The sequence below is a fragment of the Aegilops tauschii genome, chromosome 7 (genome assembly GCF_002575655.3).
Source record: "Aegilops tauschii subsp. strangulata cultivar AL8/78 chromosome 7, Aet v6.0, whole genome shotgun sequence".
In the NCBI taxonomy this organism is placed as follows: domain Eukaryota; kingdom Viridiplantae; phylum Streptophyta; class Magnoliopsida; order Poales; family Poaceae; genus Aegilops; species Aegilops tauschii.
In genome coordinates, this window is record NC_053041.3 from 400,637,124 (window position 1) to 400,652,886 (window position 15,763).

General features: G+C 47.6%; 2 protein-coding genes across 2 annotated transcripts; both read right to left on the bottom strand.

Annotated features, from left to right (window-relative positions):
- Positions 1 to 2,469: 2,469 nt before the first annotated feature.
- On the bottom strand, positions 2,470 to 6,515 carry LOC109761187 (uncharacterized). The gene is made up of 10 exons (XM_073503450.1): positions 5,202 to 6,515; positions 5,025 to 5,100; positions 4,781 to 4,905; positions 4,603 to 4,685; positions 4,379 to 4,511; positions 4,130 to 4,287; positions 3,568 to 4,053; positions 3,419 to 3,472; positions 3,224 to 3,333; positions 2,470 to 2,595 (listed from the first exon to the last, which is right to left on the bottom strand). Exons 1-4 carry the CDS (start codon positions 5,287 to 5,289, stop codon positions 4,663 to 4,665), a joined length of 312 nt encoding a protein of 103 aa, XP_073359551.1. The 5' UTR covers positions 5,290 to 6,515; the 3' UTR covers positions 2,470 to 2,595; positions 3,224 to 3,333; positions 3,419 to 3,472; positions 3,568 to 4,053; positions 4,130 to 4,287; positions 4,379 to 4,511; positions 4,603 to 4,662.
- A 2,116-nt stretch (positions 6,516 to 8,631) lies between these two features.
- Positions 8,632 to 10,736, bottom strand: LOC109761017 (plant-specific TFIIB-related protein PTF2-like). The gene has a single exon (XM_020319813.4). It carries the CDS (start codon positions 10,659 to 10,661, stop codon positions 8,775 to 8,777), a length of 1,887 nt encoding a protein of 628 aa, XP_020175402.2. The 5' UTR covers positions 10,662 to 10,736; the 3' UTR covers positions 8,632 to 8,774.
- Positions 10,737 to 15,763: the final 5,027 nt, after the last annotated feature.

Sequence of the window (15,763 nt, forward strand, 5' to 3'; positions counted from 1 at the left end):
CGGGGGGCTTCTGAAAGTGGATGAGGACGACCCCCGCACCGCACGCTCGGATTGAAAAAGGCCGACCGCCGTCGCTGATGCCTGGGCCCGAGGTGGGTGGTCGTCATTTAGTTGACCGCGGTAGTTGGGCGGCCGCCAGGTCGGGACGCGCCAGACACCGAGAAGGTGCGCAACGCGCCCGCGCCGACGCATTTCTGCCACAAATTTGGGCCGTAAATGGGTCTGCATGGACGCGAAGCGGACGTGTTTTGCAAATTGGTCGGCGCGTTGGGTCACTACTTTTGTCCGCACCGACCCAAACGAACGACGGCGGGCGAAATTGGTACCTGCGTTGGAGTTGCTTTAAGTTTCGGTCTTTCAGACCAAGAGGAGATGAACTGGTGTTGTAAATTACAAATTGAGCGTGAAAAACAGATTGAGATTTGAGATGGTGTTGTTTGTTATGATTCCAACCGGAACATATTACCATCCAAATTTATTCATGCACAGATAGTAGCAACTGGAAGCTTGTTCTCGACGGCGTGGTGCAGCCGACCATAGCTGTGTGCTCTGTAGCCGGGCGTGTATTCGTTCGTGCTTATGGGACATGTTTTTTTTATTCTGGAGATGATTGGGCTGCTTATGGGCCGCGCAATCAACGCTGCTAATTCTAGTTTACAGTTTCTGCCGTTGGATGAATCATGAACGGGCGATACGCTGAGGACGTCCCTCTGCAGTAGTTTGCTGCTACGTTAGAGGATCTCGTTCCAAAGTGAACGGGAGAAAGACGAAAGAAGCCGGGTCGAGAGATAAGGAGGCTGGTGCCGACGTGCGAGGGGCAGATATTTTCACCGCACCGAATCGAAATCAAGGAGCCACTTGGAGCAGGGTAACTCGGTGCAGCGAACATACGGACCCACACGCACACGGCCCCAGTTGTCATCGACCAATCCAGCCAAAGAGGAAGTGAAAACGGCAGGAGGAGACATCCAACGGTCAGGGTGAATCCAAATTTACTATTTACCCACTGTTTCTACCACAATCAATGGCCAGGATAAGCTGCCTTAAGCGCCTCACTATGTGCCCTGGATGGCCAGGTAGCGTCCTATCATTTATAGGAGTAATTTCCCACTTCAACCAATGCTCCCAAAATTCAGTACTTTCAGATTCATTTATGATTTCTTTTTCCCAGTGTTTCATTCATCACGTAGGTCTTGTCATGTACAACAACTGGTTAGAAAATTGTCAGATCAGGCCATCAGTGGGTGGTAGTCAGCATGACACTACAAATATGATCTATTGCATTCTGACCAGAGATTACATATAAGTTAGCATGTCAACTCAAGTGGGCTGATTTATCAAACTGTGTGGTTCATTCATTCTTGTCCATGGTAAACACAGAGAGAAAAGAGTTGCAAGTACACACCTATTAACTGCATTTCTATACTTTTCTGAATGAAATCTTGCAAGTAAATCACACAGCAACTGCATCAACTTCTCTGGAATATTCAATATTGACTGGTACATCCAATTTCTTGCAAATGATCAATATTATCATAGAACATTTTTTTAATCAATCTACCTAGATGTACCAACTATTTAGAGGTAGAGCGTTAAAGGAAACGATAACACTTGATCAACTTCTTGATTGATTACGTGACAGTTTGAACATGAGGTGAACCTGCTCTTCATTCCAGTGATGACAGGAAGGTAAAGAGGCCAAAGCAAAGACGAAATGATAGTGGAGAAGAAAGAAGGGAATCTACGCGCAACACCAACAGGCTATGTTTGTTTTGATGTACAAAACTGATAATGCTCCGTCGTAATGTATGTTGCATCGGCTATGTAGTGCATCAGGTTCTGAACATGTATTTGTGTCTTCTTCATACCAACATGATATGGGTTATTGTGTACCTTGCATATAAGCAGTGTCACTTCCCGTACATTTTTGCTCTGAATTACCTAAAAAATAGTAAAAGACCTTGTAGATACTGACTGGATGATAGGTGGACAGAGCCGAATCGCATAATATGAATCATGCGTGGTGATTGGAATGCACCTAACCGGCAAGGAGGCCCCCCGAGGGGCGCCCCAGCCTCTAGTATTCACCAACCAAGAATGGACTATCAAACACAAGGCGGGCCCACTTAACCTCGAAAACTACATGAAATATTTCTCAGATCATGAATAGCACATAACAGCCTGAATACAGCCCATGACATTTTCTGTGCTTTCTATACAGAAGGTATATTAAGTTACTAAAAATAGGCACCAATTAACCAATTGCTCAGATTAAACTTGATTGTGTTCACAAGAGAGATAAATCACCTTGCTCTTCTTCTCCACCAAACTCTTCAGCTATAATCTGCTCTTCTTTCTCAGATTGGGCACATTGTGTTCAGGAAAACAATCAATTAACAATTGAAAATCAGAGTGCTTGACTTAAAGTCTAAACAAGACCAGATGGGGCAGTCAAAGAGAGACGAGTACCTGATAGAGAATTAAATATTTTGATCACATGTCAGTCCATGATCAAGCTCGCCACAAAGCACCCAGCTTAGTTGATGGCCTCACGAGCTCCCCTGCCAATAACTGGAGAAACATTTCCACAAATACCTGCAAGTTCAAATGCTGTCTGAATCATAGGTGTGAAAACATGATCAGTTGGGGCACCATCACAAGGTTTTAACCGAGTGTATCATGATTGTCCAATTCTGCAGAAAATAGGATCAATAGTCACAAGAATCCAATGATACCTCACTCATAATTAAAAGAGGAGGCCAGAGAAATATTGCAAAATAAGAGAGCACCTTACAGATTTAGCATATGTCTAGGTTTCTCAAATACTGCATAATACTTGCCATTCAAACAATTTATATACCCAAATGACACAGAAGCAAAAACATTATAACATGCTACCTGCATGGGATCTACCATCACTATTTTTTCTAAATAATAAAGTTAGTACATGCTCAGATCATCAATTCTAGCTAACAGCTAACCACATCAAGCATATTTATTGCAATCTGTGAAACTCAAACTGAATAAGTAACACAAAATTAGGGCTGAACCTTATCAAATCAAATTATAAAATCTTGAGCAGGCTCTTCGGAGGCTAGTCAAGATGCACATGGGAGAAAATCTATAATGTAAAAATCGATGCTTTAGCACCAATAGAGTTCAGCTTCATCCATGAAACTGTAGAATGTGTAGTATGGGCAGAGCTGCAATAAAAAACACTCACAATAGCATGAACCAGTAGGGTTGTGAACGTTTCTTGCGAAGAGGAAATGCTGCTCACAATAGCATGAACCGTGAGAACGCCTTGGACCACATTTATGAGCAGTTGACTTGCTGCAGGTAATATGGCAGCGACACTTTAAGATAGGAATGGAATAGGTAAGCTATATATGCACCGACAAAAGCTTTAGGCACATACCCTGCCACTGGAGGTGAAGGGCAAGCCGGTACCGTGGAAAGTCAGCGTGTGAGGCTGATGATCAAAATACACAAGTTTAGAATTAAAAAGCAAACGACTAAAGAAACAAAACAAACAAAAGAATGGTAAACCAATTACATTAAGTATACCTGAATTGTGGGTGACTGGCCGCTAGCAGGTAAGGTATGTCCATCATGGAGACTCAGGCCACAAGGTGGGCTCATTACGGTCGACACAGCATTACCCACATAAGGGGCACCCAGCTCCAAAACCTGACTGGATGAGGATGATTTATCGGAGGCTGAAGCGAGACCAAAAACAGATGACGGTAGCTCAGGATTATAAGTCTCTTCTATCATGCTTATCTGGAAAGACAAATTCTCCAATTTTGAAAAAAAAAGACTCTTCTTATGGAAACCAGGAGCTTAGACTTCTGTCCAACAAGCTGATCGAATCTGGTCGGATAGTCATGTCAAGCGCAGCCAAACGTGCCGCGTCCTCAAGCGTAGCTTGGCCAGGGTATCTCTGCCACAGCAAGGCCACAAGAGATTTCCCTGGCCCCTGTCGCAACTTTGTCAAAGAGGACAAACTCAGCCTCCGTCGTGCCATCGGTCGCTATGACACCAACACAGTATCTAAAAAACAGAAAGTGAGCAGGTCACTACATGGCGATTAATAGGTGGATTAAATAGGGAAGGAAACAATGCTTACGTTAGGTCTGCACCACCAGAAGTGCAGCTAATGTCTGAGCATTGGCACCGGTCACCGAGGAACCTAGCGGATTTGCGGCATGCGCCACACGAAGCAAACCACCAACGCTTATCAGGCATAATTCTGTCAACAACAGCAGTACAGTGGAACCACTTGTTCTGCATAAAGAACATGAACCAACATTAAGAGTCACAAAAAAAGTGATGACTTATTACACCAAGGATCAATTTTAAAGAGCAGCAAGCTCACCATTTCGTCAAAAGGACCAAGTTGAGCCAGCTGAAGCATGGTTGAACAATTGGATCTGGATGCACAGAGGGTTAAATGGCATTTTGCCCTGAGGGAGCATAAACTGTGAGAGGAGTGAACTCAGTCTCCCATGCTAATAACATAAAGAGATAAAATATTAATATAGAGCAGGCAAAGAAGAAAACCAAGAAAGAACAGGAATATATTCGTTCTATAGAACAGACCTAGCACTGAAGGAATTGATATCGGGTATATCCTCATGATTATACCATCGGCAAGCGGAGCTACCACTGAGCCCTCTTAAAACCTGCAATAAACCAAGACGGCGTATCATGTGAATTACAAAAACACTGATACATCAAAACAGCATGATTGCAGAGAAGCAATAGCTAAAGTAGTTACCATGAACAGTCTTGGGTAAGGTTCCTACAAATATAGGAATAAGAGGCTCCTTTTCACACACTGCATGGACCATGTCTACGTCAAATTCAACAGCACCATCACATGGTAATCTGGATCTCCTGGCCCTACACATTTATACATAAGCAAGCAGTCAGTCATAGAAACCATCAGAAAAAACAGCGGGCACAAAGGAACATAGTGAACAAACCAAATAACTTATAGCAGATACTTGAGCATAACTGGCCTTGTTTTCGAAGCCACTATGATGCATGGATGGATAAGGATGATATCCGAGACCATGGTTATCCTACCAATGACATCTGTAGAAAAACAAGGCAGGCAACAAGGATCAGGTAGAGGAGCTAAAAAAAAAGCAACATAGTATGGTATATGTATCTACAAAGAACACAATATAACTGACCAATGAACCGTGTAGGCATCGCACTGGGCCTTGGCAGATCCGCCAGTGAAGTTAGGCTGTAGGTACAGAAGGGAATATCCTCCTCCATGCCAGGTTTTTCCCCACAATGTTGTATCTTGTGAACTGCACCATGTACAGGCTTTCGACAGGCCTCCACAACAGCTTTAACGGGTTACAGAGGAACCATCCTTGAAGTATCCTACTAACACAGTGAGCTTTTTCATGAACTGACCATGTTCAGTGCAACCCATGTTTAGTGTCAAAGTAGTCCTAATAATTCCTTACAATGATACAATGCAGGTTTGACAGATGAACCAAGCAGAGAATGGCTAGTTAGTATTTACAAGAGCCGTAAGGTTGGACCACTTGTTATAACAAGATTTTCTGTGATGTATAGCTATGATCTAGAGACAAACATGAGCTTAATTGGTATGCTAAGGATACCTCTGTAAGAATGGAAGACATAAACTTAGGACCATGCTAAACGGAACTACAGTCTGCACGCAACAATTAATATAACCTATTTCCTACCAGCAAAAGGTCTATAAATATAGTACTGACTACTGAGACAGTAAAAAAAACTTCAAATCTAAACGTGAAGGAAAAAGCTAATGACACTCATGTATTCAGATTTCCATTGCATTCACAGCTTAACTGAAATACTGTCCTCCCTGATCTTATCTACATGTGTGGTCGTCCAAGCATAGTTCAGGACAAGGGTACCAAGAGAAACGAGCCTCAAGAACATGTAGCCGTACTCAAACTAATTAACAAGAAAAACATTGTAATTCTATTTTGGAACGACAGTACATAAGAATATGCGACCTAAAGACAAAGCAGTTGAGGCAATCACATCTGAAACACATGAGTCAGGAGCAAACAGAGTATGATGTATGATATAGTCTTTATCACATCATAGTTGTACATAAATTTTAGATGTGACAAATTCAATGAAGGAGTTCGTTATTCACCTACAATCAAATATTGGGGGGGGGGGGGGGGGGGGGGGGAGGGAATCATTGGAGCTGACCTAAACAATTGGAAATTTAGAAAATCTGCAAGATTATGATAAGATCAAACGCCATAACTGACAGCTCCCTGAAACAACACATATGAAGCATTAGCAAATAGGACATCAGAAGAGTCACAGTCTGTCCAGTTTTGAGGCCAACACAACAGTGTCGTATTTTGGTTACCTAATAGGTGTAAAATATGATAGATAGTTGCTATGTATAAGAGAGGCGTGGTACTAACAGTGAAGTGTTGTGACACTAGTACAGTGGAGCCGGCCGGCAAGAGGGCCAATGCATTGACATATTGCAGCAGCTGGTCACGTATTGGGAAGAGACATGCATCAGGAAGCAAAAGGACAGGAGCAGAGTCTTTTAGGAGATAGTATTGTATTATGAAGTTTAGAATCAGAGGATTCTAATTTATTAGGAGTCCGTATTGTGTTGGAAAAGGCCAAGAGCCATAGCTTCCACTATATAAGGATGTCATGTATCTAGCTTTGGAAAAGGAAGAACAATCAATCTAATCTCTCCCTAATTATTCTCTCTTTTCAACCTATATCTATCCAATCCCTTGCAGCCATGCCGTCTGGCTATCTTCTGCACGGTAGTTATCCCGTTGTGGATCTAAGTCCATAACAGAAGTGAGAAGTATGAATTTCTGAAAATTACAAAGTGCAAGGGAATGACAATCTGTGCCAAGAACATTCAGCAATTAAGGCTCCAGCGAATCAATTAAGGCTCTTATACACATACGACTACTGCTCAACCGATGGACCGCAGCACCGCATGGACGCACAAGATATCAAGTGTCACGGTGCCCGAGAGCCAAACCTCGGCGTCGGTGAATAGATAGGCTCATAATATATATATAACAGGGAGTGGTAATGTGGTACATTTAAAAGCCAAGTAGTACTTCCACACCAAACTGCAACACATACAAACATGGCATCCAGGTGGCTACCTTAGAGCATCTCCACTCACGTCCCCTAAAGGCTCCCCCAAAACCCTTTAGGGCGCCCGCTAGGAGAAACGCCACTCAGTGGACACCCCAATGGACGCTTTCCATCCGGACACACCCCAGAAACCATCCGGAAAGGCAAACCCCCACGCCTGGGGCGTCGTTGGGGGCGTCCGGATATCACCCAAGACGTTGGCTGACCTCCACGTGTCCCTATCTCTCTCCTCTCTCTTTTCTTTCCCCACCTTTTCCCAATCCCACCTACCGCACGCGTCCAGGACCACGGCGACCGGAGGCGCTGCTGCCCATGGTCGCCGTCGTGCCCCCGCCTCCGGCGCCTCTCCCCGCCGCCGCTCGCGGCCGAAGCCGGAGCCCTCGTCGAGGCGGGCTTGATCCCCGCCATGGTTGCGGCGCAGCAGGCCACGCTGCACGCGCAGGTGGACCAGCTCCAGCGCCTCGTCGTCAACCCGCTCGCCCAGGAGATGGTCAGGAGCCCCTCCCCTTTCTCCAATCTCTGCATCGTCGGCTCTGCGCGCAGCTCCGCGAGGCGGAGTGCGAGGCCGTGGTGGCCGTCCTCGCGCCGTAGTCGCCGTCCTCGAGCTCGTGCCGTGGTGGCCGTCCTCGAGCTCGTGCCGTGGTGGCGCGCAATGGGTGCCGCCGAGGATGCCGTCCAGCAGCTCGGCCTGCTCATGGAGCTTTGGGATGTGGTTCACCGGACACGTGGGCGAGGCGGAAGCGCCGGCGTGCGTGCTCTCTCCCGTCTGCATCTTGAGCAGCTCTGCATCCTGAGCAGCTCTGCATCCTGTTGCAGCCGGAGCTGGGCTCCATGACGGTCTCTCCAAAATCCCCAATTGTTTCTTGTTTTTTTCCTAATCTTATTCAGTTCGTTGTCTAGATGCACATGCTGTACATCTTTTCTGATCTTGAATGGCGACGGGATTTTCAGGATCTACTTGATGCTCAAGAATACTTGCTCCAGGAAGGGTGCAGACCGCCGTCTACACGAACAAGCAGAGATACATGCAGCTCTTCCTCCTCGTTGCTGTCCTGTACCTGACGCCGGCGACCTCGAGTAGATCAACCTCGACCGCTGGCTGCTGCAGCGCGCCGACGGGGCAGGGCGTGAAGCCGGCGGCCTGGGCAGCTCGCCCACGCGGCGAACGGGAAGCGCGTGGAGGCGGCCAGCGGCCTGGGCAGCGCCGACCTCCATACCTCCAAGGTTTTTGTGCTAATGCACTGAGATAATTTGGGGATGGTTTGGGGTCAACGAGTGGGAAACAGCTATCCCCATACGACGTGTTTTGTCCGGACGCCCCCCAAAGCCCTCTCCAAAGTTGTAATCCGGATGCTATATGGGGGCTGCGAGTGGAGATGCTCTTACAGTTCAAACAAAGTAATGTGCTTCAGGCACTATGGTAGGATAAATACACGGCGGTAGACAAATCGGGATGCAATCATGTGAATAATGCAAACAGCGAGGAATTTCTCTAACAAAAACTATGCATGATTCAGAGTAATGACAACCTATGTTCAGAAAGCAAGCCAGTAATCAAATACTAATGACTGGAGAGTCTGCATCGCCAAGTTTTCATCGCTCTCCACTTATGCACTGAAGACACGCAGCTCCAACAATCTTTTGTACTGGCCTTGTTCTATCTCTGCTTCATTTGCACCATGTAATAACAGGAGCTCAATGACACAATCTTCCCAGTCAATAACATTACATGAGTCTCTTTTCTTTCTCTTCTTCACACAGTCCGGAGCATTTGAAATCTCTGTCAGATGATCCTTTTCATTTCGTCTCTTTCGCCATTGATTTTTCCTGATATTTTTTTGTGGTGGACAGACATCTTCATGTCCAAGAGCAGACGGTGAATCAATTGCATTTGCAATACGAGTAGCAGGAGCCTTCATAATTTCATTGATCCGACACTTAGCAGCTTCAATCCGTGCTCGCCTCCGCTTCTGCAAATCCACTCCAGCAGTAAAGGATGGAGGAGGTGCATCATAGCCAATGTCAATATCTGCTTCCTCCTCGAGGGGTTTGTTCTTGGTCTGGGCATTATCCCATGGTTCCAGCTCCAACTCTCTCTTCCACCGCTTCCTCCTGCTAGGAACTTTACCAAAGTTCCCAAGTTCCTTTAGCTGAGCAATCCTCTTCAAGATATTCTGGTAAGTATCTGACATGCATCCCTCTAAGATCTTCAAATCCTCTGGTTCCTTCAACTCTTGCCCATAATTCTTGAAATCGAAATCATCAACATCAAGGGGGTCAATCTGGAAGTACTTGGATTCGTCCAAGTCAACAGATGAGTACTCCTTCACAGTGCTGGCAATGTCTGGACGGAAGCACTCTTGAAACTGTTCCGACTGGCCGGACTGTGACTGCATCTGCATGAGCTGCAGCAGGATGGGGGCACTTAACTGAAGGTTTCTGGTATTGACGTCGGAGCCCCACGGAAGCAACTTCTGCGCGGCACCCACCAGCGCAGCAACAAGTTCGTTGTATCGGAGGCGGCTGGTGTGCGGCACCGCCGAAATATCCAGGGCAATATCTTCCACAGAGACAGAGGTGACCTTGTTCAGCTCTGCCGCGAAAGCTATCACGCCAGCGACAAGTGGGAGCGGGTGCCTACCGGTCGTGAGCGACCACTTGGAGGCGCAGCAGAGGAGAAATCGGGCTTGGGAAAGGATGGCATCCCTCTTCTCACCCGCAGCTTCGGTGAGCTTGCCTGAGCGTTCCACCGCGCGTTCGAGCGCGGCGGAGTAGTCAAAGGACGGGAGGGGAGGGAGGTAGAGTTGGGAGGCGATGCGGTACACGAGGTTAGGGAGCGCGAACGTGGTGCAGGCCGCGGCCTCAGCGGCCTCGGCGAAGGAGATCGGAAGGCGGTGGGATCGCGCGACGAGCAAGGTGCAGGCGGCTGCGAGCGCAGGGAGAAAGGCAGTGCCCAGGCAGGCAAGATTCCTGTCGGTGGCGGATTGGGCTATTCTGAGGACCTCGTCGACGCGGCTGGCCGAGAGTGAGAAGCGGGCGGCCATGGAGGTGATGACGTCGGAGGCGGCGTAGAGTTTGTGGTCGAGGTAGGGGGACTGGGAGCTGTGGTGGACGGTGGTGGCGGCGCGACGGTCGAGTTCCCCGCCCTCGGTGAAGCAGGTGGAGTTGACGAACTCGTCGGCGCCGGCGTCGTGGACGACGCCGCAGGCGGTGCAGACGAGCACGCCCGAGGCCGGTTCCGGAATCACCGGGCCCTCGCCGCACGACACGCACGTCGACTCCATCGCGCGCGCGACCAGCGGCGTCCGGTGCGGCGGGGAGGTCAGATGCTGAGGAGGGCGGTGGCTTGAGCGGGAAGAAACGATGAGGGGAAAGAAGGCGGCGGAGAAGCGGAGTAGCAGCTCGGTGTGGACGCCGATCTGCAAATTAGGGCTCGCTATGTGTTTGAGGTAGAATAGGCAAATTTGACAATTTTGATCTCGGGACGAAATCATTTCACAGAATGAACTGGGTGCGAAACTATTTCACTTCCCTGACCTTTTTGTGTAGCGCCCGCCACGCCGGCGCCACACCCTACTATGCAGCGCCTAGCGCGGCGGCGTTGCACTCCTGTCCACCGTGGCAGCCTCTGGGCCCGCACCCAGCAGTGCAGCGCCTAGCGGCTAGGCGCTGCACTGTGACTTATCCAGCCACTTGGCTGGGACCCTCTCCCCCACCCCACCCCCATCACACACTCTCTCACTCTCTCCCCGAGCTTTGCCCCCTCTCTGACTCTCTCCCCCTCTCAAATCTTCTTCCAAATCTTGCAAATTTGAAGAATTTGTCCGTGGATTTCAAAGTCAAACCCTCCCTCAAGGTAATAATCTCCGATCCCCTTGTTTTGATCCAAGTAAAGTTCTCCCATTGCTCATTTGTTGCTAGTTTGGGGAAACCCTAGTTTTGTTTGGATCTAGAGATTTGCATGGAGATGTGAGATGTTTGTTAGCCAATTTCTATGATTAGGCTTTGTTAGCATGCTAGGGTTATTCTTATGGGTGTTGTTATGTTGGTGCTAGGGTTAGGTTTAGGGCTAGGGTTATGGTTAGGGTTAGGGTTGTTGTTTCATATATATATATATATATATATATATATATATATATATATATATATATATATATATATATATATTAGGGTTTGTATTCCGTGTTAATCCATGGATTAGTACTCATGGAAGCAATGTTACCTTGTGTTCTTTGAATGCTTATAGGGATGGGAAGAACATGTGTGTTTGTTCATCATGGGGACAAAGACGCCTTTTTGAAAGGCAATAAAGAACCGGACCCGGATGAGCTTGACATGGTGTTTGATAGTAGTCCTAGCTATGCGGAGCTCTTGCAACAAGTTAGGAAAGATTTGAATTGGATGGACCCTAGTGATATCATTGAGTTGGAGGGAAGGCATAATGTTGGTTTTGGAATGCACATCCGTTGGAAGACAATGCGTGTCAACTCGGAGCAACGTTGGGTTGCATACAAGGAGACGGTGGCCGAATCACTAGACAAGGCTCTTGAGTTATTTGCAACGAAGAAGGTTGATTCAAGTTTGCATTTGGACTTGAACCGGAACCCCTCCCCTTTGGTTGCTAGTAGCCCCCCACCCTTGAAGCGAGATGAAATTGTTGAACCTCTTTTGACCCAAGAAGTGAGGCCAACATTGAGCCCGTATACAAACAACCAAGATGAATCTTTGCAAGAGGACAATGATGAGTATGCGGACGATGACAATGAAGTTGATCTCCATGACAACAATGTGGGTGATCTCGACAAATATCATTTGCAAGAGACAATGGACCATTCCATCCCTTTTTCCCGTGCATATGCATCGGACTCGGATGACGATGGTCCCGATGAACAAGTTGATGCGGAGGGGTTCACGGTGAAGGAGGCCGAAGCTTTCGAGAAGGTATTTGGTTGGGATCATCGGACTACATTGTTCAAGGATGTTAGTCTCGTGGATGAAGCCGTGGTAGATGGTGGCCAATGTGTACCTCTTGGGGTTAGGCCAAGCTCTCACCGTGATTTGGTAGACGACAAGAACCGGATTGCTAAAGGTTCTAAGTTCGACAGCTTGTTGGATTTGAAGATCTGGCTCGACAACTACTCGGTTACGCATTATCGTCCACACAAGGTGGTGAACTCGGACGTCAATGTGCGCTACACGGTTGCATGTGCATGTGAAGATGAAAAGGAGGTCCAACTTGGACTTACAAGAGGCCGTGGTGGTGGTAGAGCTCGTGGAAAGGAGGTCCAACAAGGAGTGGCAAGACGCCGTGGCGGTTGTCCGTGGATTGTGCGTGCAAGACCATGGAAAGGAGGTCCAACTTGGCATGTAGTGAGTTGTGTGCCAACTTACATGTGCCAAGGCAAAAGGGTGGATGGCAAGATTGTGTCCGAAGACCACAAACAACTCACGTCCGAGTTCATCGCTTACAGGCTCTCCAATCAATATCCACACTTCCAACAATGAGCGTCCAACATGTCATTGACCTTGCGAAAGCCATCTTTCATTACAAGGTGAAATACGGCAAGGCATGGAAGGCGAAGCAAGCCGCATTTAAGATGTTGTATGGTACACGGGAGGAAGCATACAACCGAATCCCTAGGTTGTTGTTAGCCATGGCCGCGACAAACCCTGGCATGGTTCATGTGGTCGAGCCTCATGGGCACCAAACAACGGTTCATGAAGGAAGGAAAGTCAGAGTATTTGGCCGTGCTTTTTGGGTGTTCGAGCAATGTGTGATGGCTTTCGAACATTGTAGGCCGGTCATCGCAATTGATGGCACGTTCTTGACCGGACAATACAAGGGCACCTTGTTGGTTGCGATAGCAAGTGATGCCAATAACCGGGTGTTGCCATTGGCATTTGCTTTGGTTGAGGTGGAAAACAATGACAACTGGGAGTGGTTTCTGCATCTTTTGAGGACGAAGGTGTTACCCGCTCAAAGGGAAATTTGTGTCATATCGGATCGGAATCAAGGAATTCTTAATGCCGTGGAGATTGACATTCCCGGGCATGCTCCGTTGCACCATCGATGATGCATGAGGCACTTTTGTTCGAACTTCTATAGGGCATGTGGCCTTAAGGAGTTGGCCGATGATCTTCAAGATTGTTGTCTCGCTTTCTCCGATAAGCGCTTCGCCACTTTGTACAACAAATTGCTCGCACACAAAAAACTTGATCCCGGGGGTCAAGATTTTCTCAATAGGCACATTCAATACCGGAATAAGTGGGCACGTGCTTTTGATGAAGATGGCCGGAGATACGGTCAAATGACAAGCAATATGGCCGAATACTTCAATAGGGTGCTCAAAGGTGCACGTGGATTACCCGTGACGGCAATAGTTCAATACACATTTGACAAGATGAATGCGTACTTTGTAAAGTACTCGATGGAAACCGATGCACAGATAGCGGGTGAGAACCCACGGAAGTACAAGTACAAGTTCCCACCCAAAGTTGATGAATGGTTGGTATTTCAATCACGGAAGGCGGACTCAGAAGAAGCTATATTATATGACAACGAAGAGTGGAAGTACGAAGTGAAAGAGCCAGGAGGAACCACAAACGATGGCCGGCAACATGGAGGTCGGGCTTTCAAGGTGTCGTTAACACAATGTGATTGCACTTGCGGGAGGCCATTGTTGCTTCATCTCCCATGCTCACATTTGTATGCTGCCGGTCGCGTTAGGAATGTGGACATCAATCACCCACGCACCGTGAGGGAGTCGGAGTTCTCAATCATGACGGTCAAGAAAACATGGGCTCCCCGCTTTCACCCATACTTTGACCAATCACAATGGCCGGAGTATCATGGAGTTCAACTATGGCCGGATCCGGAGTTGAAGGTTATTAAACGGGGTAGACGTAAGACAAAGCGTCTTAGAGGCGACATGGACGGATGGGGCCATGGTGGGCGCCGCGAAGCGGGCAACGACCAATTCCAAGAGCCTCGTGAGAGCTCTCGTTGTGGGGAGTGCAAAGGTCATGGCCACAACAAAAGAAAATGTACGAAACCAAGGAAAAGGTCCAAGAAAAATGATGCAAGCACAAGCCAACAAGGAGCTACACAAGGGAGCCAACCAAGTGGTAGCCAACCTAGTGGTAGCCAACCTAGTGGTAGCCAACAAGTGCCCAGCCAACCAAGTGGTAGCCAACCTAGTGGTAGCCAACAAGTGCCAAGGCAACCAAGTGGTAGCCAACAAGTGCCTAGCCAACCAAGTGTTAGCCAAAGAGGATCTAGGCAACAAAGAGGTCGGCAACTTGGACTTACAAGAGGCCGTGGTGGTGGTAGAGGTGGTGGTGGTGGTCTCGGCCGTGGTGGTGGTAGAGCTCGACGTGGTGGTAATGGCCGTGGTGATGGTCTCGGCCTTGGTGATGGTCTTGGCCTTGGTGGTGGACTTGGCCGTGGTGATGGACAAGCGCAAGTTCGTTGTAGAGGAATGTTTGGATACCTAGATGGACCGTTTCCGTATGTTCCTCACTAACTATAATGTATCATATGTTCTTGTTTTTTCATATGTTCTTCTTTTTCATATGTGCTTCCATTTGTTCTTATTGTCCTTACTAACCATTATGTTTCACTCATTGTAGGTATGGCGGCTTCCCAATCCAACAAACCAACGATGAAGGAGGATGGCGAAGATGAGATGGCGGGATGGTGGGAGAAGGCTGCGAAGAAGCTTAGAGAGGAGGATGCAGCCAAGCTAAAGAAGAAGAAGGAAGAGGAGCTTGAGAAGGAGAGGAAGCGAAAACAGACTGCGGCAAATGCGATGCGCGCTAGGGAGCAAGCGTTGATGAGGAAAGTTGAGGAGGCACAGAAGAAGCGTCAACAGGATTTTGAAGAAAGAACCATGAAGCTTTGGGCAATTGCAGCTGAAAAAGAAGAGAGAGACAATCAGATATTCATGGAGAGGGTGGTTAAGGAGGCTCACCTCATAAGAAAAAGGGAGGAGGAAGAGGAAGAAGAGAGGAAGAAGAAGAAGGGAAAGGGGCCTTGCTCTACGCAGTAGAGCTATGTCATCCTCTTCGATTTGGTTGTGAACTACTATGTCTCCTCTTCGATTTGGTTGTGAACTACTATGTCTCCTCTTCGATTTGGTTGTGAACTACTATGTGCCGTGAACTACTATGTCTCCTCCTCGATTTGGTTGTAAGAACTACTATGTGCGGTGAACTACTATGTCTCCTCCTCGATTTGGTTGTAAGAACTACTATGTGTCGTGAAGTACTATGTGTTATGAACTACTATGTGTCGTGAAGTACTTCGTGCATCTGTTCTTTTCACAGTTGTTTGCTTGCTACGTATCAATCCTACTTCACATCTGGGCGCTGCAATCTACAGTTGTTACTTACTATGTTTGCATATGCTAAAAAATTCACTAAGTCCAAGTGCAACGCCTAGCATCTGGGAGCTGCAATCTACCGTGTGGCGCCTAGCTGTTGTGGCTCTCTGGATAGCTAAAAAATTCACTAAGTCCAAGTCCAAGTGCCTCAAACTGTAGGCCTACCTTCTGTTGTGTCTGGATAACTACAGACCTGTGCAGCGCCTAGCTTGGAG